Source organism: Magnolia sinica, chromosome 15, assembly GCF_029962835.1.
Source record: "Magnolia sinica isolate HGM2019 chromosome 15, MsV1, whole genome shotgun sequence".
NCBI lineage: Eukaryota > Viridiplantae > Streptophyta > Magnoliopsida > Magnoliales > Magnoliaceae > Magnolia > Magnolia sinica.
Window position 1 is genome coordinate 73,485,213 of NC_080587.1, and position 22,550 is coordinate 73,507,762.

At 39.0% G+C, this 22,550-nt stretch overlaps 1 protein-coding gene across 2 annotated transcripts in view; it reads left to right on the top strand.

The window, feature by feature from the left end:
- Positions 1–206: 206 nt before the first annotated feature.
- The window catches only part of LOC131226665 (protein FIP1-like), a 33,643-nt gene continuing 11,299 nt past the window's right edge, over positions 207–22,550 (top strand). Inside the window, exons 1-7 of one of the 2 annotated variants that reach the window (XM_058222281.1) lie at positions 207–352; positions 6,473–6,564; positions 7,070–7,174; positions 7,503–7,552; positions 10,262–10,328; positions 14,163–14,235; positions 21,930–21,985. In XM_058222281.1, the coding sequence (XP_058078264.1) occupies positions 297–352; positions 6,473–6,564; positions 7,070–7,174; positions 7,503–7,552; positions 10,262–10,328; positions 14,163–14,235; positions 21,930–21,985 (499 nt within the window). In that variant the 5' untranslated portion in view covers positions 207–296. The remainder of the gene's footprint in view (positions 353–6,472; positions 6,565–7,069; positions 7,175–7,502; positions 7,553–10,261; positions 10,329–14,162; positions 14,236–21,929; positions 21,986–22,550) is intronic. The other variant, XM_058222282.1, reaches the window with a different exon arrangement.

A 22,550-nucleotide genomic window follows, 5' to 3' on the forward strand; every position in this document is an offset into this window, starting at 1 on the left:
CACGGAGGTTTCAACGGTGAGCGTTCAATCCCCACTATTTCCTGTATTTGAGTCTTTGGATCTGCCTAATTTTCGGCCTGTCATCCTAACATAAGCTGAGGAAACTGACGGACGGAGTGGATTTCACACCGAAATCTCGGTGGGCCCACGGAGTTTTGGGTTACAGCAACTCCCTGCACGTTCCACCTTCGTCGTTTCCTTCTCACAGTTCGCCGCGCAAAATCAAGGTTCTGTACGCCGCGCCTGAAAGAGGGAAAAAATACCCTCCAAAACCGTGGAAGAGGAAGAAGAAGAAGATGGCTCACCACGACCGGCACTCTCACTCCTCCGCTCCTTCCGACGAAGCTAATCTGTAAAATCTCTCTCTCTCTCTCTCTCTCTCTCATTTCAATCTCCGACGATTTCCGAAATTCGACGGATCGGATGTGTCGGTTATTGTTTTGACGGCCCATCATTCGTCTCCAGATCTGACGAAAATAGTTAGCTAGAAGCAGCAGCAGACGATTCCGTTGATTTCCGGTTTAAATCGGATGAGGAGCGAATCAATTGTCAGATTTTCTGCAATTAGGGTTCTTGGTACATTGTAATTATGCGTTTGTGATACGATGCTGAACTCGTATCACTGGTTTATACAAATATCTCAGGAAAATGCAGAAAAACAAGAAGAAGAAAAGGGTGAGAAACCACTTCGAGAGTGGTGGGCCGCTTCATTTCTTTGATATTTCCATTGATACGTTTCTCAGAAATATAAATCTCTTTTATTCTCCACTTCTAACTGCTACTATGAACTATCTTGTAGCAACTGATATTAAAAAAAAAAACGTTTAAATTTAAATATAAGGGCCTGTTTGGATGTACATTGTAATTATACGTTTGTGGTACGATGCTGAACTCGTATCACTGGTTTATATAAATATCTCAGGAAAATGCAGAGAAAAAAGAAGAAGAAAAGGGTGAGAAACCACTTCGAGGGTGGTGGGCCTGCTTCATTTCTCTGATATTTCTATTGATACGTTTCTCAGAAATATACATCTCTTTTATTCTCCACTTCTAACTGCTACTATCTTGTAGCAACTGAGATTAAAAAAAAAAACATTTAAATTTAAATATAAGCGCCTGTTTGGACGCTTTTTAACTTTTTTAAGTGGTAAGAAAGTTGCATGTAACTTACTTAGAGGCGAAAGAAAGTTACGGGTAATCCTGTTTAGATGTAAGTTATAACTTTCTTACAGGTAACTTTGTTTTTGTGTTTGGATAGCCTGTAACTTTGTTACAGGTAATAAGTTGAATATTCACCCTAACTAGAGCTTGAAATATAGAATCGTTGAAAAATCAAATCGTCACATAAAAAAAACTTGGATAAAATTATTACATTTTATCAAGCCCATGTAGATGAATAGTTTGGTCGATTCTTAGGCTAAACTAATCAATGGGTGAGCTATAAAAGTGAGCCCATGTTTTCAAAATGATTGTAACGTGGGGAAAAAACTTCGAGGTAACACATAAATCATGGTATGGCCCACATAGCACCATCAGTAGTAGCCAATTTTAGCTGACTACTATGGTTTGCTTGCTGACATGTTATGTAGGCCCCACTATGATGTATTTGTTTCATCCACAACATCTATCCATTATTTCAGATCATTTTAAGTCATCAGCCCAAAAATGAGGTACATCCAAATCTCAAGTGGAACACATCACTAAAAACAATGTTGATTGAACGCCCACCATTAAAAACTTCTTGTGGGCCACCAATGCTTTGGATCATACTGATATTTGTTTTTTTTTTTCCCCTTCATCCAGGTCTTTATGACCTAATCAACAGGTCGAATGTCAAATAAATGGATGAACGGCATGGATAAAACAAATACAAGATGGTAGGCTTTCAATTATTATCATTTTTTGTGGTGTGGTCCACCTGAGATTTAGATATGCCTCATTTTTGGCATCGAACCCTAAAATGATCCAAAAGAATGGATGAACGGCATGGATAAAACAAATACAAGATGGTGGGCCCCACAGACCACCAGCCGTTACTCACACATCCTAGCCAAACCGCCTCTGTAAAACCTGAGGCAAAAAGAAAGGGAAAACAAAAAAAGAAGAAGGAAAGGGTTTTCTAACCTTGTTGGAGCTCGACGGGAGAGGGAGAAGGAGACTAGGATAGGGAGAAGGAGACTGAGAGAGGGAAACAGAAATTGATAGAGAGGGAGAAGGAGATTGAGAGAGGGAAACAGAGACCGAGGGAGATGGAGACATTGGAGGGGGATAAGGTGTTTATATAGCAAAAGAGCCACCAACCGGCTTCAATACACAGATGCAAGTTACAAGTTGCGATTCTTCCCATAAATTTTGTAGGTAGGCCTCTTCAATGCAAGCTGCGATTCTTTCCATAAATTTTGATTTAAAAAATTTCAACCGTTACTTGTATCAAAGATACAGGTAATTTGAAAAACAACTCAAGTGCCTGTATCATTTTCGCATCACTAGATCAGATTGTATACATGTTTGATTTTATGTTTGGACATAAAGATTGCAACCAATTTGCGAGAAATTGGGAAAATTTTGATTTTTATTTTTATTTTTCGAATTTCTGCAACTCGGTCCTTCTCCAAATCTCGAAATCGAAGCTTCCAATCCATGATTTTTCACGCAAAACAGGAAAAATCATGGATTTGTAACAATTTGACATTGATTTAAAGTGATTTACAGAAAAAAATTGATCGAAAATAAAAAAAATGCTCACCAAATCGAATATGTGGGATATATCCCACTACTTGTGCGTTTCGTATCGCACAGGTGGGATACAAGAGATACTGTGGGATATATTGGCCGATATCGTTGATATTTAAAACAATGGACCTTACACAATATTTGAGTTCATGCATCGGTCCTACATCATGTGCCTTAGAACAATGCCCCATGCTAAATTTTTCATCACAGTTGTAGCAAAGGTCCCTTCCCCATTGTTTTTGCATCTCTTGTGATGTCGGCCTTTTGAGCGAGAGTACACCATATTTTGATGTTGCATTTGGCATGGGATTAGAAGATCTTAAATTGTTTGGGTGAGGAGTCCGATGAGTAATTACAACTGGAGCTGGACACAATCCGACCCGATCCGACTTGATCTGATCCGAACCGAAGGCCAGGATTGGGTCGGTTTGTGCAGGCCCACTCAGATCCGAACGTACGTTGAGTCGAGTTCGGATCAGTGGCCAATCCAGACTGATCCGATCCTATCCGATTCAGTCAGGTACTATATAATTAATAATTACTTTTTTATTTTTACTTTTTTACTACCCGCCTCACCTGAACAAGGCCCTAATCCCTCCCTTCTCTTTCTCTACCCGAACGAGCGGTGCCGCACCCACCCGTCTCTCCTCCTTTCTCTCCCAATTTCCTTCATCTCCTTTCTCTCATCCGTTCTCTCCTTCTTTCTCTACCGATTTCCCACATTTCCCTCCTTTCTCTCCCTCCCTCTCTCTCCAGATCTTGATTCAGCCCAATCCGAATCGACTGGACAAACTCAACTTGATCTGACTCGATTCGGTTTCCTAGACTGAGTCGGACTCAGTTCGGGTTAGGCCAGTAAGGATTCGGATCGGATCGAGTCAGCCCTGCTGGACTCAGTACTAAATTGGATCGAGTTCGGGTCAGGTTCTTGAAAAATCGGATCGAGTCGAGTTGGACCCAATCTGGTCCGACTCGACTCGATGCCTATCTCTAATTACAACTGCTTCTTTATGAAGTGATGCCATTTGAAATGCTTCTACTAGACTTGTTGGTTAAGAGATTCTAACTCCCACACAAATGTCGTCATGAAGGCCCAAGATGAAACAAGCAATGAAGAAGGATTTGGGTAATCGCGAGTTGCGGTTAGCCAATTGCTCAAAGTGTGATTAGTAGTCACATACCATGGTTATTTGTTGAAGTTTTGATAACTCACCACTTGGATCTTCACACTTTGTAGGTCCAAACAAACACAAAAGGCATGGGTGAATTGGCGCCAAGTCATTTCACCAATTGTCTTTTTCATCTGTTGGTACCAAGCAATGACATCACTAGTGAAGTAGATAGCAGCGAGTCCTATCATTTGATCATCCAAAATGTGATTACATTCTTGAAACTATTCAGCCGTGTAGATCCAATTGGTGGGGTCGTTACCATCAAACTAATGAAAATCAATCTTGACTGATGGGTGGTATGCTGGGTCTCTACATGACACTCTTGACTCATGATTGTTTTTGTTTTGTTCTCTCCTCTTGCATAAGATGGACATGATGTAACACCTCATTGAGCTGTTTGCATAAGCTGTTGACTTCTTGCACAAGTTTGGCATTGGTCACCATAGTTTCAATTGAGCAGACTATGTAGCAGTGTTGATTGAATGTCTGGGTGATAGCGGACAACCGACCAGCGCACCAAAAACTCTAGAGTTGATGGGGAAGGATCGGTTTATTCCTATATCCAGGCCCTCCCAAGCAAACCCAGGCAAACCCAGGCGAGACCTCTTCGTGGGCAACCCATGTACGGGTCCCCAAATTGCATTGTCCCACAGTGGGCCCCACCTCGTGTTCTTTTTGTATCTCACAGACCCCACCTCGTGGGCAACCCCACATCGTGGGCAACCCCACCCTAGCGTCGAGATACGTTGCACCCTTGGAATCACACCAAAATGCCCCCGCATCATAGGGCCTTATAGCTTTGATACTAAATTGATATGATGCTCAATTCAGATCACTGGTTTATGTAACTATCTTAGGAAAATACAGGAAAACAAGAAAGAAGAAAGGGGTGAGAAGTCACTTCGAAGGTGATGGGCCTCCTTAGTTCTTTGATATTTCCATTGACGCATTTCTCAGAAATACACCTCTCTTTTATTCTTCACTTCTAACTATTCCTATTTTTTGGCAACTGAAATTTTAAAAAACATTTACATTTAAATATAAAGATAATCCTTTTACTCAAACTTCCTAAACCCAGTGAACAACCTGAAGAGAGAATCAAGGCGATTCCCTTTACTTCATGTGCGTGCGTGATCAACGGGGTGCACACTGGTTTGCCATGTTTCTTCTGTGTTTTGTTGTTTGATCATTATTTAGGGTTCCTATTCATTTCTGCAACAGTTGATTTTGTTGGCTCAACGAGTGTCTATTCTTGCTAGGGTTTTCAGTTTGTACAAGCATGACACATGGTCTGGTTTTCTAGACCATTGGTCTGTTGGGTCCCGTTGCTGATGGACCATGCTCTCAATATCTTCTACATTGGCACATCCTATCTGTCAATATTGTTCTTCTTTTGTATTTGCATTTGGGTTTGGACTGTTGCTGCATTGTTAACCGTCTCTTTGCAGGCCACACACTGAAAGGTTAGGATCTCCTGTTGAGGGGATTTACAGAGCATGGTTCATCGTGGGGCCCCACAGAGCCAGTCAACCGTATGGCCCACCTGTGGAAACTGATAATCTGAGTGTGCTCTGCATATCATAGGGTCAAGGATCATATATTTCCTCGCTTGTGGATTGGTGTCTATTGTCTATGAAGTTTCCATATGATTTTTGATTTTTCCATCTGTATGGATTGGGCCAGGCTTTGAGTGATATGGATTGTTTGGCCAGTGGACGCATCATAGGATGGGCGATTCCCCAAAATCTTGCCTATGAAGTGATCTTGGCCAGCCCGGTGACTCCACCTTGGTGGTTAAAAAAGAATATAACCGTCACCATAGTGACAAACCTATTCTTGGCCCAGAAATTTCTTGGGAGATACTAGATTTTGACATTTTCCTGTGATATTATTGGGAAAATCGCACTGAAAGTAAGATATTATTATTTGTTGAAAGATGTATAAAATAATTAAAATATCCTTTATTATATGTTGCTAATTAATTTTTAAAAATTGAATATAATGGTGGAAACTGAATAATTTCAACTTCTAAATAAAATTTCCTTTAGAATCTCGATAATTTCATGACAAAGTCACGAAAAATTAACAACTGCAGAGATTTTGAAAATCTTGCAATATCATCAGATAATATCATTTAATCAAAATTCTGCAGTAATATTGCGGGTTTTCAAAATCTCTGCGATATTTGTCACAATGACTGTGACATTTTATGGGAAAGGAGCCTACAAATCAGATCGTCAGAATCATCAGATTGGGGAGATTTTCACTGCACAATACCCTCCATTCCAGGGCCAACCAGATGAACATTCTGGATCAGCCAAACACGGCCACCACCTGTACGGGACAGAATGCCCTTCTCTCTCTCTCTCTCTCTCTCTCTCTCTGAACATTGTGTACTTCTCTTTTCTAGTGGCCCCACCTGTATAGTTCTTGTCCTGAGCATAAACCAGCTTTGCTCTGGCTGAGCATAGCACATATCCTTCTCATCCATTTACCAGTTTCTTAACTATCAATCTGGGAGTATGGATTGTTTTACTGACTGAGTATATATCATTTTGCTATTCTAGGTTTCTTGACGTATTGCAGGAGGCACCTTTATCTGGTCATCGACGGCCCACGAGCATTCTTGGGAGTGTTTTGTATTGTATTCTATTGGCAAGTGCAAGCTCTGCTCTACATAAGTGTGATTTTGTTTCATGAAATGCCCAACTGTGATGATGTTAATTGATTTGGCATAAAATGTTATCTATAATGCTGATGATAGCAATTCAGTGGAATCAATAGCAAACAACCACCTTTATCAATCCAAAGTGCTTGATGTGTGGGCCCCACAGTGTATAATCAATGGCCTGAAAATTATTATGATCAGATGATCTTAATGATCCAATTAATGGATTTCTTTGAACTTTTTGTATTATGTATTCCATGACCATCCATTTGCTGGCTCTTGATTGGATGGTTAGGAGCGTCTAAATTAGTGGCAGTCTGTGGCACCATCTCCAGTCTGGATCAATAAAGGTGGGGCCCACTTGTCCAATGCTTGTGCAAATGACTGGTGAGTGGTGAAGACACCCGCACTGGAACATCTCTCTTGATTCTTTGTTCATTTAAAAAAAAAATAAGGACTACATCATGTGCTCATAGGTTTTCTGTTTTCTAGGCAGGTTATGCTATTATGGCTGCAGCAGCTCCATGGATATTTTTCTCGATTCACAGATTAGTTCCGTCATTGCTTTGCAGTTGCAATGCCATTCTTTTGCTAATAACAGGTATTGTACTTGAGTGTCACTTCCAGCATTCTTCCTCTTTTTTTTTTTTTGGGTGGTTGCCAGTTGCATGTCAAATTGCATGTGTGCGTCTTCTGGAGTCCTGCTGATGTCTAGCTTCATTTGTCTTTTCCTTTTATGGTTGAGTCCTTATGTCAAAATAGCAGATGTAAAAATCATTCTTGCTTGAATGTGCAATGATTGTTTTATCTGCTTACAATATCAAGTCTCTTTTCAATATTCTGGTTTCACATGCCTTTTATATTCATGTTAAATGTGGTTTTAGTACGAACAGTTTTCTGACTGATGTTTTAATATGGCCGTTTTGCAGGTGTTTTTCAGCAATATCTGTCTTACCAAGTCAGAAAAGTGCGCTTGCAGGTCAACCTCATTGCCTTTGTTATTCAATATTTAATCCACCAACTGTTGTCATGGTTGCTGAAACATTTGACTTTTTTTTTTTTTTTTTTCCCATTTTAAGATGGCATTTTCATGCATCATCTATAATAATTTAAAACTTTTGAAGCACATTATAAAATTTATGTCAGGGTGATATTTAATCTATTCAATGTTATTTAGTAGCTTTATAGTCTTATTATCTATCCAAGTGGCCTTGTAGCAGCTATTTAGGAGCCTTATAGAAAGTGGAGGATTTTGTGCTGGTTGGTTTTACCCCTTGTGCTTCATAGTCCTGTTATCTTTTTGCATTGGGATTTTATTATTTCTTTGTCATCGTGGTTTTCATGGAGTAATTTATATTTCACCCCCTTTTTTTTTTCTCTGGTAAAATTAGTGGATATCTAGTTGCTCTTTTGAGATGGTTTGGATATGTGCTATGAGGGACAAAGACATCCTAGGAAGGAGGGAACTTCTATCAGGGAGAGCTTGGATTGAGTTGGTGAGAGGGGATGTGAAGGCTTGTTCACTTATCAAGGATAGAGTACTAGGTAGCAGTGATGGTCAGACACAAGGTATTCAGTAATAGCAACGGTGGCCATAACAACCATCACGCCCTCTTTTTTTCTTTTTTTCTTTTTTTTTTTTTAAAACATTATTTTAAGTGCATCGACCCCATGATGGACTATTACAGGGCCGTTATGGGCCATTTTTTCCGTAGTAGCCGTTATGACTGTTACAACCTCATTATGCATAATGGTTCCCATTGTTGTCAATTATTTAATGGCCGTCACGTAACCATTTTTGAATAACCTAGTCAAACATGATTCATTGCTGACTCTAAATTTCTAGGATAAGGCAATTTGCAATTCTTTGGTTGTGTATTTTAGCTTGAAGGAACCAGGTTAAGGAATCTCCCATGCAGTTTGTGGGTTGACCTTTTGGCCTTCCTTTTAATAAAGTCTTCTTCTACCGATCAAAAGAGATTAAAATAAGTTTGGTGGGTTGAAGTAGAATTTTGAAGGATTCTATCTTCCATGGAGGGTTCAAGGAGAATGGGGGCATTATTAAAAACTAATAAAGGAATACCAAATTTGTATTCTTGGGCCATGGTTGAGGTTGGTGATATCCTGCAGACCAAATCAAAGGCTCTTTTGGAGGGACTTAGGATCTCAAATTCTTTTCAAGGGGCCAATCCCACCACCACTTAAGACCCAAGGCCCAAGCACAGCCTGAGTTGGGCATGGGCCTTGCATAGCAAGCTCAAAGCCTAAGCCAAAAAGATTTGGTTGGGCCCGAGCTCGAGCCCGAGCTGGATTTCACCCGACCAAGCCCGATAAATGATAAAATCCTTATTTCCCCCATGAATTTTCCCAATCTATCCATTTATCAAGTGGGCCACACATGCATAAAAAAATAAACATTTTAGGAGGAATGAAACTAACTATTGGCATTCAAATTAGATGGTTGTGTAACTAAAGATCATAATGGCATATTTGGAGGATATGATACATGTACATATAAATTGAGTCAGGCACGGACCTAGCATTGCGGGATCAAGTCCAAGCCAAAAAAAATGTTTGGGCCTGAGCCTGACCTGGCCTGGAAATTGATAAAATCTGTATTTCCCCCTTGAATTTTTTTTCTGATCTATCCGTTTTATCAAGTGGGCCAGATGCACACACAAAAAAAAAACATTTTGGAGGAATGAAACCAACGGTTGGCATTCATAGATGGTTGTCTAACTAAAGATTAAAATAGTATATTTGTAGGATATAACACATGTACATATAAAGTCAGGTTGGGCTGGGCTAAAATGACTCGAGCCAAAGCTTGACTTGAAAATTGATTGGGCCATGCATGCAAGGACCGAGCTTGGCCCAAAACCTAGTCAGGCCAGGGGGGCTACCTGGCCCATTGCCACCTTGGGTTATGGAGGGAGCATTTCCAAAGTTGCTAAATTGGTTTTGGTGCAAGTCTTAGAACATTGGAAATTGGGGATAAATTTGGATGAGTTTAAGGACATGTATATAGGATAAACGTTTGGTTCTCCTTAGAATCTAAAGTTGCCAATCAGTCTGCTCTTGAGCTTGCAAAGGAGGGTGTCCAGAAGTGCTGGATTTGTATACAGAAGCCTTTCCCTTTGTATCAGCTTTTCTGTAGTTCAGCGGAAGTTCTGTTATCCATTAAAAAAGGCCGGCACAAGGTTACGATGATAATGATGACAAATGGCGGCCATATAGTTGCTCCTTTGGCTTGTCTAGGACCTTCCATGTGATGTGCTTTGATGATATTTTTTGAGAGTTCTCTATGCAGTCAAGATGGCAGTTTTTTATGCAGTCAGGATCTAACAATGAGGGGCATTTTCCCCCTTTTATGTAATCAAATTTTTTTCATACCTATTTTAATTTCTTATCTCGCGCTCCTTTTGTGCTTGCAAACTTCACAATGGTCATTAATGTTTTTTTTTTTCCCTTCCTCTTTCATGGTCTCTTCTGTGAATGTTTTGATTGTTGCAGCTACAAATGTCACTTTTTCCCCCCCTTTGTGTGATCTGTTCTGAGTTTTGATTGATTGCAGCGACAAATGTTGCTATTATATTTGCTGCAATATCAAATTATATAACTATTTAAATGACACCTTCGTTGTGTTCACCTGATGAAACATGAACTCGGTGTGAATTTGAGGTTGTAGGGTTATTACATGTTCAGCCAGAAATTAAAGCACATTGTCCGCATTCCTTTTTCCACCACTGCATATGGTGCGTATTCTGTAATCCCCCACCTTATTTTTCTGCCAGTTCATTTCATTTCTTATAGCAGTTGTAATTTTTAGTTTAAATCTTCACAAATCCAAATAGTTGCATGAGCTTGAAGGGAGATAAATTGTAGCTGGACATGTTTATTCCAGTAATGTGATGGTCGATTAGAAGTAGATCTGTGGTTGTTATTGTTGTTTTGGCTAAGCCGTGAATATGGAGCACTGCTCTGGAATGTTTATGGTATCCATGCTACTCTCATTCAGTGTTTTAAATAGCATCCGTAGCATATAGCATAGCCACACCGCTACGTAGCATACTCAAATAGCACAAATCCCCTGCAGCATACACTACCGGGGTCGTAGCACACGCTACAGCTATGTAGCATGTAGTTTATGTAGCATATGCTACAATTTACCTTTTTTTTTAAAAAAACTTTATGTTAAATGGTTTAAAACTCATATTTTTAAAAACCTTATAATGTAAAGTTGATACCGAATATTTCTTTATTGATTTTAACTTAAAATGGTGGTGTTTCTTTGTTAAAGTTGGTGTTGAACTCACACCATAAACAAACTAAAAAACTTATGTTAAAAGAAAAGAGTCTTGAAAAAGGGTTTTCGAAAACCCCTCTTTTGAACCCTAGCATGCGACGCAAGCTCTCCTCCACTTCTTTGATTCTCTCGATCCATAAGGAGATTGAAGGGGAGATTTAGGCCGATCATTAGAGCTTGCTAGAAGGTCCATTTGTTGTTTTTTTCAAGAGCATTGGAGTTGAAATGAAGGAGAAAATCAGATTTCCCCCTTTCCGAATCCATACAGCCATGAAATTGCAATTTTTAGATTTTTGATTGATTGAATCTCTCTTCTTGAGCTTGCAAGAGGTATGTTCTTGCTCCTTAATGAGTTCATTTTCATTTAGAATGAAGATTTATTAGTTATTTTGTGATTTTTTCATTTTAGGTTACTTGTTACCTTACAATATTTGTAGGGTAAGGGTTGCTATGCAATTTTTTATAAATGGTGTTTGTGTGGGTGGCTATGCATTGTTTCTATGGTGTGTGTATGGGTGGTTGTGCATTGTTTTCTATGGTGTGACCCATGTGGGGCCTACTGAGGGGTGTGTATGGGTGGCTATGCATTGTTTCTATGGTGTGTGTATGGGTGGTTGTGCATTGTTTTCTATGGTGTGACCCATGTGGGGCCTACTGAGGGGTGTATGGGTGGCTATGCATTGTTTTCTATGGTGTGGCTCACATAGGCCCACTAAGGTGTGTATGGGTGGCTGTGCATCATTTTCTATGGTGTGGCCCACGTGAGGACCATTATGGTGTGTGTGTGGGTGGCTATGGAGGCTATGCATTGTTTTCTATGGCCTACAATGGATCCACCGTGGCTCATTGTTTTCTAGTCCATCATGTGGGGCACCACTCTATGATGGTGGTTTTTTACATTTTAGTCTTGCCATTTGTGATTTACTGATTTGTGAGTTTGTGACTAGTGATTTTTTTATTTTTATTTTTATAGTGAACTAAAGAGAAAGATGTCTGAAGAGAAAGAGAGATTTTACTTGAAAATATGTGGCGGGGATACAAAGATTCCTAGAGAACTCATGGATGTTCCATTATGTCCGATGGTTGGATGGATGGAAAGAAGAGAAGCATCATAAACTTTTTGATTAATACTCCAACACGAACAATGTTTTACAAGTCTATCGATGCTTTTAATTCAATAAAAGATGAAAATTTACTATTTAAATATCTTGATGAGATTAGGGAAAAAAATGTGGCTCATCACGGATAACTATTCAAGCTATGTGAGTGTTGGGAAGAAGCTGATGGTTGATGGATAAGAGGAAAAAGATATATTGGACTCCATGTGCTGCACATTGCATAGATCTAATGTTAGATGATATCAGAAAAATGAAAATGTATTCTAAAATGCTTGAAAAGGCAAGGACAACGACCAAGTTTATTTATGGGCATGTAATTGTACTGAGCATGATGTGAAACTTCATGAAAAATAATGAGCTTCTATGGTCGGCAGTGACACGCTTTGCAACAATATACCTTATCCTCGGAAGTATTTACAAGCAACGAAGGGTCTTTAAGCCATGTTTGCATCGGAACAATGGTGTTCATATTTTTGAGCTAAAAGATAGAAGGAATAAAGGTACGGGCCATTATAATGTTTGATCTAAAGTTTTGGTTGCACGTTGCTGTATGTGCTAAGAGCACCATACCTTTGGTAAGCGTTCTAAGAGAAGTAGATTCAGAAGAGAGTCCAACAACGGGGTTCATTTTTGAGTTGATGGATTTAACAAAGGAGAAGATTGCATTTACTTGCAATAATGTTTAAAAAAAATAAAAAAAATTTTCCAATTTGGAACAAAATAGATGAGAGATGGACTTAGCTTTATCGTCCTCTACATGCAGCTGGGTACACTGTTTGAATCCTCAGATATGGTACTCAGATAAAGTTTTCTATACATCTTAAGATTAAAGGGGGGTTGTTAGAGTGCATGGATAGGATGATCAAAAAAATCAATAAAGAAATGTTGGTTTCAACTTCACATTATAAGGTTTTTTAAAATACGAGTTTTAAACCATTTATCACAAAGAAAACTTTAAAAAACCGTTTAAAAAAAGGTACATCATGGCATACATACGCAACATGCTATGTAGTTGTAGCATATTCTACAGGGAATTTGCGGTATTTGAGTACACTATGTAGTGCTACAGATGCTATTTAAAACACTTCTCTTAATAAAATGTTTGTTAGTTGATTTACAAATTCTTGGGCTCTGCTTATTCCTGCAAAGAGAAGTAAATATTGGAGAAGGCTCATCTATCTCTTTACATGAGTTTTTTATGCACTACTTTTAAAGTATGTTTTTAATTCCATAGAGGAGTAGCCTGTTTGTAAATTTTTATGTCACTGTAAAAACAAAAAAAAAAAATTTGAATGAGAAGATTGATTTGTAGTTCTTTTGATCTTGTTGCTTTTTAGATTAGCAGAGGTCTAGTTTTGGTAAGTACATACTCTAACACTAACAGTTTATGCTTGAAATGTATCATATGTAGGCTAATCCATTTTATATCAGGAGAATCTAAAGTATCATTTATGATTGCAATTGATTGGAAAGAGATACTGACCTAGAATGGTCCACTAGAGCCTTGAATTTCTGGTTCCAAAACCCTTAACTGCAATACTGAACATTGGGTGAAGAGGTGATAAAGTCGTCTTGTCCACCTTCCAGCACATGGACACATGCAGACTAGCCACAAAGGCATAAATCCATTTATCATGCAGGTGACTATGTACTCTTGATATGGAGACCTCCGTGGGGTATTATGGAGGCTAAAACTGACATTGCTAAAAACCAAAAGCAACCCTACTGTATGACAATGTGGTCCCTATCTAGCTGTTTAGTCGTTGGACCCATAGCTTAATTGGTCCACAGTTTGCATGTGAATGATTGATTCATGTTGCCGAAAATATTAAATTGTTGGATTCTTAGACCCATATTAGGGATTAGAGAGCTTGTGGGGCATCTTCTTTGGATTATGTTCTATGTGATGATGATCATGGTTCCACTTGTATCTCCCAGTCTCTTCATTTGCATTGTGGGTTCTAGTTATTAGTCGATGATGATATGATGATGTATACGTATTTCTCTTTAGAATTTGTTGCATCAGTTACAGAAATATCTACATGAATAGTATTAGTTTCTTACTATCATATGCAATTTGTTTATGAACTTCCTTATCAAAGTACTATCCTTTTTTTCTTGATGTACATTTTAAGGTATAACTTCGGCTTGTCTGTTTTGGTTAGGAACGACTCTAATGCTACTTGTCATGGTTTGGCAGCCACAGATCAATATCCTTTCTGTCTCAACATTACTAAGGTCTGCCTATTACTTTTCGTATACTTTGTGCCTTGATTTACAAAGTGCTTACATGTTATGCTTAATTATTTCATTGTCCATCTGCTAGCAGTGTACAGTAGCAGCCCAACTTGTGCAGGTGATGCAGGACAATTAACCACTTGCTCTAAAAGCTCGAACTGTTAGAGCATGACGAATTAATCCCTATATCTCATAGCTCAGGCTCCACATCTCATGGGTTAGGACCTCGGCCGAACTCCCCTCGTGGGCCTCAAATCACATGGGTACCGCCTCACATGGGCCGTCCACCTCGAGTGTGTCCCCGCATCCCACAGGCTACCCTACTTGAGCTTGGTGTGAAATGCGCATTAATCACCCCCGATGAGGAATCTCGAACACGAGACCTCTCCCAGGGGCCCCGCCCACCCCGAGTGTACCCCTGCATCCCACAGGTGACCCCACTCGAGCCCGGTGTGAAAATGCTCCTGCATTAATCACCCCCAGTGAGGAGTCTCGAACACGAGACCTCCCGCTCTGATACCAATTTGATGCAGGATAATTAACCACTTGCTCTAAAAGCTCGAACTATTAGAGCATGACGAATTAATCCCTTTATCTCATAGCCCAGGCCCCACATCTCATGGGTTAGGACCTCGACCGAACTCCTTCTTGGGCCCTAAATCACATGGGTACCGCCTCACACTGGCCGCCCTCCCCGAGTGTGTCCTCGCATCCCATTGGCTACCCTACTCGAGCTCAGTGTGAAATGCGCATTAATCACTCCTGGTGAGGAGTCTCGAACACGAAACCTCCCTTGTGGGCCCCGCCCCACCCCGAGTGTGCCCCTGCATCCCACAGGCGACCCCTCTCGAGCCCGGTGTGAAAATGCTCCTACATTAGCAGGTCAGGTCAAGTTGAGAGTCAAGCCCAAGCTGACATCAAGTTGGGTCATTCCTTGGTCTGACCGAGCTGAGACCCAACTTGAGCCCAACTTGATGTACCATATCCCCAACTCTTAACCCATCTCAGGTTGACTTGGGTTGGTCGGGTTTGGTTGGTTTGGGTTGGGTTGGATAGTATACTAATATTAGAGTTTCTTGTATTTAATGTATTAGTTTCTTATATTTTACATACGTTAAATATAATAATTTGTATTTATGCATGTAATATATGGTTGGCCTGGTTTGCCCTAGGGGTTCGTTTGGTTGCTTGTGTTTGGAATGCGTTGGTTTCCAAATCCCAAATACACTGGAATCATCACTCGTGTTTGGCATCCTGTGATTGGAATGCACCGGAATCTAATTTTTTTGTTTGGTAGCCCGTGTTTTGAAAGCATTAGGATCATGTATTATATTCGTAGAAGCTTGAATTTGATTAACTAAATCATCCACAATATTCCCAAGTGGTGTACGTGTGTAACATTGTAGATAGTCATTGTAATAAGCCCATTAAAACATAGACTTTGGTTAAAGTTGAGGTAATTTGAAGCCTTTGGTGGGCCACAGGAGTAGGCCCACAAACCTGCAATCGTCTACCTTTTAATAGGCTCGACAGGCTTTTGGGTTAGACAATTTTGAGTTTTTATATGCCTAACTGCTCTGCTATCTCAGCAGATCAGTTTCTTTTGTTCTTTTTTTGCTCCTTTTATTAATACAATCCTCTATGTTAACTTTCCAAAATAAAAAATAAAAAATTACACCTAGGGCAAAAAATTCAGGCTAACCTGTGATTCAGGTGGACCACACCAAAAAAACAGTTGGGAGAGAAATGTCCACCCTTGATTTTTAGAATGCCTACTGTGATAATTATATGAAATCACTCCAGCATTAGACGCCACACGAAAATTTAGTCCTAAATCTAAAAAATCAGGCCCATTCATGATTTAGGTTGGCTGCACCCAGGAAACCAGTTTGGAGGGTCCACCTTGCCGGTACACTGTGATCTCAAATCCTTGCTTTTCAGGAATTTGGAACGCTTTGGAATCCAAATCCTCCTGAACCGTCAAAAACCTACCTTGTTGCCAAATGCAAAAAGGTAGGTTTTTTATTTGGAATACACTCAAATACCCCTCAAATCTAGGCTGCCAAATAGGCTGTAGGCCGCAACTTGAGCCCAAACTGAGCTGGGTTGATAATTTCCAGCCCGAGCCAAACCCGAGCTCAACCAACCCAATACCAACCCAACCCGACCAAAATTTCAGGTTGGGCTAGTCAGGTTCGAACTTGAGCCCAACTCAAGTTGCAGCCCTAGTGTAAAATCCTTTTGTGTGTGTGTGTATTTATCACAATGTTTTCCTCATCGTTGTCCATGGTCACATTGTGATCTATGATGTGCACTTTAAGTAAAGTTTCCGAATCACCTTCTATGGTTGTCGCCTCTAACATGAAATGTAATCATTCAAATACCTAAACTAAATCATGAATCTCATCCAGACTTTATAAAAAGTGAGAAGAATCTATACTAAGCATCCATCCATTGAATTGTCTACCACTTGGGTGCACAAAACTATAGGGGCTAAGCATCAAGCCATACTCAAGGCTTGATCAGTGTTTTGGAAAATTAACATCGTATCATATGATCTATTAGAGCTTTAGAAATGGGGAAGTTGGGTTTTCCTTCAGAAAAAGGTTTCGAGATGTAGACATGGGCTATAATAGTGTTTTGGGTGGGATATTGTGATTAAATCTCTAAACCCATTCATATCCTTTTTGGGTGGAAAGATGACCAAACAAACCCTGTATTAGCGTTTATTTTGAATTCACCTATCATTCCCATGGGGGATGCACCTTGGAGCACATGGCCTAGATGCATGTAGGTGAACTTATGCAAATATCTGAGTACGTGAGGCACAATACCTCTGCCTTTCCTAACGCCTGTGCTATAGTTGCAAGAAGCATGAAGCAAAGTGGCAATGGATTTAGGTGCAAGATCGGGAAGCACCTGTTTGTATATGTTATTTAAGTATAAAATGGCAAGGAAGCGGGAGTAGATGCACGAGTCCAAAGCGTGATTTGAAGCAGGAGTGGCATGTAATTACAAGAATCCTGCAACTAATGTACTTCCCGGGATGCTTTTGGCAACACTATTTCTTGTATAAATATATAATTTTTCATATAAATAGGTTGTCTGATTGTCATAGCTTTTTCTCATCTATTTGGGTTCAGTTTTAGGAATAACAATCTGCCATTCACAAAAAAGAAAAAAAAATGAAAAAATCCTTTGGCAACTAGCTGCCCTCATTGATGTCAGTATAGTGCGGACTAGCTGATTGCTTGGCACAATAAAATAAAAATAAAAATCCTTTAAATCTATCACCTGATGGCAACCCTGCATTACTTGTGGTTGGGGACCAGTTGGCACATCACTATCAGGCTTGGTATCGTAGTTGATCATCATCATCATCTAAGCCTTGTCCCAATTAATCGGAGTTGTTTGCATGAATCCTTTCCACCATCCTACTCCATCAAAGGCCATACCTTTTAGTTAGACCATAGGTCATCAAGTCTTTTCATACTACCTCCATGCACATCCTTTGTGCCTTCCCCTTGCGCTTTTAGAGCTTCAGCTTGTCTTGGTCTCCATTGCACATGACCAATCCATCTGGGTCTACTTTCCCATATATTATTACTTATCGGTGTTGATCCTAAGTTCCCTTGAATGCATTCATTTCTAATTCCATCCACCCTCAACTTGCCACCCATCCATCTTAACATCCTCACTTTAAGCTACACTCATCCTATGAATATGTTGTTTCTTAATTGCCCAACATTCTGTCACATATACCATGGCTGGTCTTGTAGCTCTCCTATAAAAATTTCCTTTCAGTTTGAGCAGTACACAAGGATCACATAAAACTCTTCAGGCACATCTCCATTTCTTTCACCCATCTTGAATTCTATGGGCAACATCCTTCTCAATCTTTCCACTCTCATGAATTATTAACCCAAGGTATCGAAAGTGGTCATTTTGGGAAACCTCTTGGTCAGTAATCCTAACTAAGTCCTTATTTTCACTAAAATTGCACTCCATATACTCTATTTTAGTCTGACTGATTTTAAATTCTTTAAATTCTAAAGCACCCCTATGTAAATCTAGCTCTGTGTTTTCGTCTTGTCAATCAAAACTATTTCATCTACAAACAACATAAACCATAGGATCTCTTCCTGCAAATGCCTCGTTAACTCATCCAATGCCAATGTGAAAAGGTATGGGCTTAATGACGACCCACAGTGCAAGCTGACAGTAACTGGGAATTCACTTGTTGCGCCACCAATAGTCCTCATATTTGTTGTCTCCCTCATACAAGCACTTAATCATGTCAATATATCCTCTTGAAACTCCTTTCTTTTCTGGCACCCACCACATTAACTCTCTAGGGGCTCTATCGTATACTTTCTCCAAGTTAATAAAGACCATGTGGAGATCCTTCATCCTCTCCTTATACGTCTCTATCAATTGTCTAAGTAAGAAAATAGCTTCAGCCATAAACTTAGCAGGTATGAAACCAACCTGATTTTCTAATACATTTGTCTCATGCCTTAGTTTCCGCTCAATCACTCTCTTCCGAAGTTTCATAGTATGGCTCATAAGTTTAATCCACTATCGTTAGTGCAGCTCTACACGTCTCTTTTATTCTTATAAATAGTTACCACAATACTTTTCCATCATTCGTTTGTCATTTTCTTCGATCTTACAATCTTGTTAAATGACTTTGGATAAACCAACCCGCAACACCCCCCCCCCCCCCCCAAAAAAATAAAAATAAAAAAATTTAATAATAATAAAATTTAAATTAAAAAAAAATAAATCCAAACTTCTATTGGCATACCACTTGGCTAGAGGGGCTTTCCTATTTTCATCTTTCGAAGAGCTTTCACTCTAGATATCCAAATTCTATGTAAATATCTATGGTATTTGACGCCATTTGAGTTTATGGTTCCTTCTATTCCTATGCTCTCAAAGTGATTGTCATTTAATAAGTTCTAAAAAGCTTCTCCACCTTTGTTGCTCATTATCCTTTAGTAGTACCTTCTGGTTATCGCTCGTAATGCATCTAACACGATTTAGGGTCCTGTCCTTCCTCTCTCTCATTTTGCAAGTTTGAAGACATCTTTCTTACTTTCTCATTCCCAATCTATTGTAAAGGTCATCATAAGCCTCAAGTTTAGCCGCACTATTTTCTTAGCAATCTTTTTGGCATTTCTATATTGTTCAAAATTTTCACCGTTTCTAATCCCCTGCCAGGCTTTAAAACGTGAATGTTTATTGTGAATAGTTCTTTGTACATTGTCATTCCACTACCAAGTTTCCTTGTATGAATGGCTTTTCCTTTTAGATACTCCTAAAACATCTTTTGCCACTTTTCTAATGCACTCAACTATCTCACTCCACATAACATTTACGCCTGCTTTATATCCTACGTACCTTCTTCAACAATTTATTTTTGTATAGCATTGTTTTCTCTCCTTTTAAATTCCTTTGACCAGTATTTGGATACGTATTAATTTCACTCCCTTCCTTCCATCTCTTGATGTTAATATCCATAACCATTAACCCATGTTGTGCAATTAGACTCTCTCTTGGTATAGCCTTTTAATCCTTACATATTGGCCGCTTTGTTTTCCCAAGTGGAAGGAAATTTATTTGGCTTGTATATGATCCGTCTATGAAAGTTATTAAATATTCATTTCTCTTTTTAAAGTCTATGTTTGCTAGAGCCAGAATGTATGCCATAATGAAATCAAAGATAACATCACCCATCTCATTTCTTCCCCTAACCATATCCTCCATGCACACTCTCATAGCCTCTACGTTCTTTTCCTACATAACAATTTAAGTCTCCTCCTACAAATATCCTCTCACCATAAGTCCTTGCATTAGTCCATCCTCATTTTGGAATTATTTCTTGATTATATCCTCTAACCCTACCTGCAGTGTATATGCATTAATAACATTGATTATCTCCTCTCCTAGCACAAGTTCTTTTAATAAAATCTTATCTCTTACTCCCCTAACATCTACAACTTTATCCTTTAAATCTTCATTTGCCAATATCCCTGCCCATTTCTATTGTTTTCCTTTTCCATATACCAAGTGTATATCCATCAATTTCTCTATTTTTGGCCCCTGTACACTTTGTCTCCTGAACGCAAGCTATGTTTACTCTCGTTCGTTTCTGTTGTTGATCTAAAAGAAAGAAAGAATGGAAGAAGGAGAAGCGAGAGAGAAAACTTGAGAGAGAGTGGAGAGCATAAGAAGCTTGACATGCCCACCCTCTTTTGTTTTATTACTTGGGCTTTCATTTAGGAGTTGAAAGTACAAGAATACCCTTATAGAAAGAAACACAATACTAAAACTCAATGACTCATGTACACTCAACCAAATGCATAAGGATTGAACCCCAATAGGATGACCGCAGGTGTGACCATGTCACATGTGTCCATACATGTGATCACGTCATTCTTGTGAGTGACCATTCTAACAGTTTCATTGTATCTACTAACTCCAGGCTCTTACCTATACATGTTCCTATATTCTGCATGGTAAGATGAATCCTATTCTCCTGGACTAGCTTCTTTATCTGCGTGCGTCCAGAATGGCTCGGGAACCCTTGCCAACTCCTCACAACAACTGGGCATTGTTGCAGCGTGTCACATTCGGGGGACACCTGGCCAACCCTTACCCATTTCTCAATACACCTGGGTTCAAATGCAGCATGTCGCTTATGAAGAATGCCATAGCATTAGTTTGGAATGTCATATTGGTCAGATTCATGATGAAAGTTATGGCATAAGTTTGACACTGGCCACCCACCTGACACAACCTCCTTTATGTGGGCTGCTAACTGGCAATGAGATCACAAAATTCCCCCAGTCTGTAATAGACTATTACATAGGTTCATTACAATCAAGCACTATCTATTAGTCTATCAAACCACGAGTTGATTCAATCTCATTGTATCATAGCTGTTATTCTATGATTAATATCTTATTAAAATACTTGCTAGGAATACCTTAGCATGTAGGAGAAGTTTCAGGTACTTCCTATTTTTGTAGCACTATCTCGTTCGTGGCAAGTTTGAGTCTTGTCCAAATCACGATACAAACTCAATAGGGTCCTTACTCTACCATTGTTAAGTTTCAATGAGATCTTGGGTCAATAATAGTTGGGCCATGAACAGATCTTGGGTCAATAATACTTGGGCCATGCCAGGATTGGTTCAACCCTTGTTCATGGCATGGCATGGGGAATGCGGGGGTATGCTACGTTAACGTAGATGGAAGATAGCTATAATGGCGTTGATGTGGGCGATTTGGTTGGAACGCAATAATCGTACTTTCAGAAATGAAGAGCACGCAGCTTTGTCAGTCCTTAGTCGGGTTTTATTGTCCCTTTTGGATTGGTTTTCCTTGAATGCAGTGTAAGGGGCTCGGGTCTTTTCATTTTTGAGTGAGGTTTTGGTTTCTGTAGAGTGTAGGGTGGGGTTTGTATATTTTTGTTCCTGTGCAGCTTTGTTCTCTTTCTTTTTGCTGTTTTATAATATTTTTATCATCTTTCAAAAAAAAAAAAAAATAGCAATGGTGCCTGGTTGTTTAATAAAATTCATGATACCCAGAAGCCATTTGCTTTATAATTCACATCTATGATTGAACTCTTGTTCATGATACTTCCAGACTACTTGCTGACAGCTGCCTTTTATATTATGCAATGTGCAGGATAATTATGTTTGTTGAAGTCATATGTGCTGGATCTTTTATGAGCATATACATTGGTGAGTTACAAACCTGAGTAGTCTTTGGGAATATTGATGTATATATTTTCCTTAATGAAATTTTATCTTGTTGCATGCTAAAAGAAAGTAATATATTTTCCTTTTTGTTTTTAGTAAAGCTTCTTTTACACTTTTATATATTTCAATAATTGATTGATTTGGGCTTTGTTATCCATCATTTAGGCCTTATCCCAATTTATTGGGGTCTGCTTTGTTAAAATATCAATTTTTCTTTTCATATCCCACCTCGCTCATGGTTTGATGCATTCTCTGTCGTAATCAATAAATTAATGATATTCTTGATACAATCACTTTCATCTAGTGAAAAAAGAAATTTAAAAAGATGTAAACACTCTAAAAAGATAACAAAGTTAGAAGTTCAATCTTAATCTAAAATTTATATAAAAAAATTTCACCCAAAAATTATTATATTTCATTTGAATGTTTCTAATGGTTATAAGGTAACAATAAATAGTGAAAATTTGTCATGATACAACTGGCAGTTTGTATTTCTTCTGCCCATAAATTTACTGATCTAAATAACTGATATGATACAACAATACTG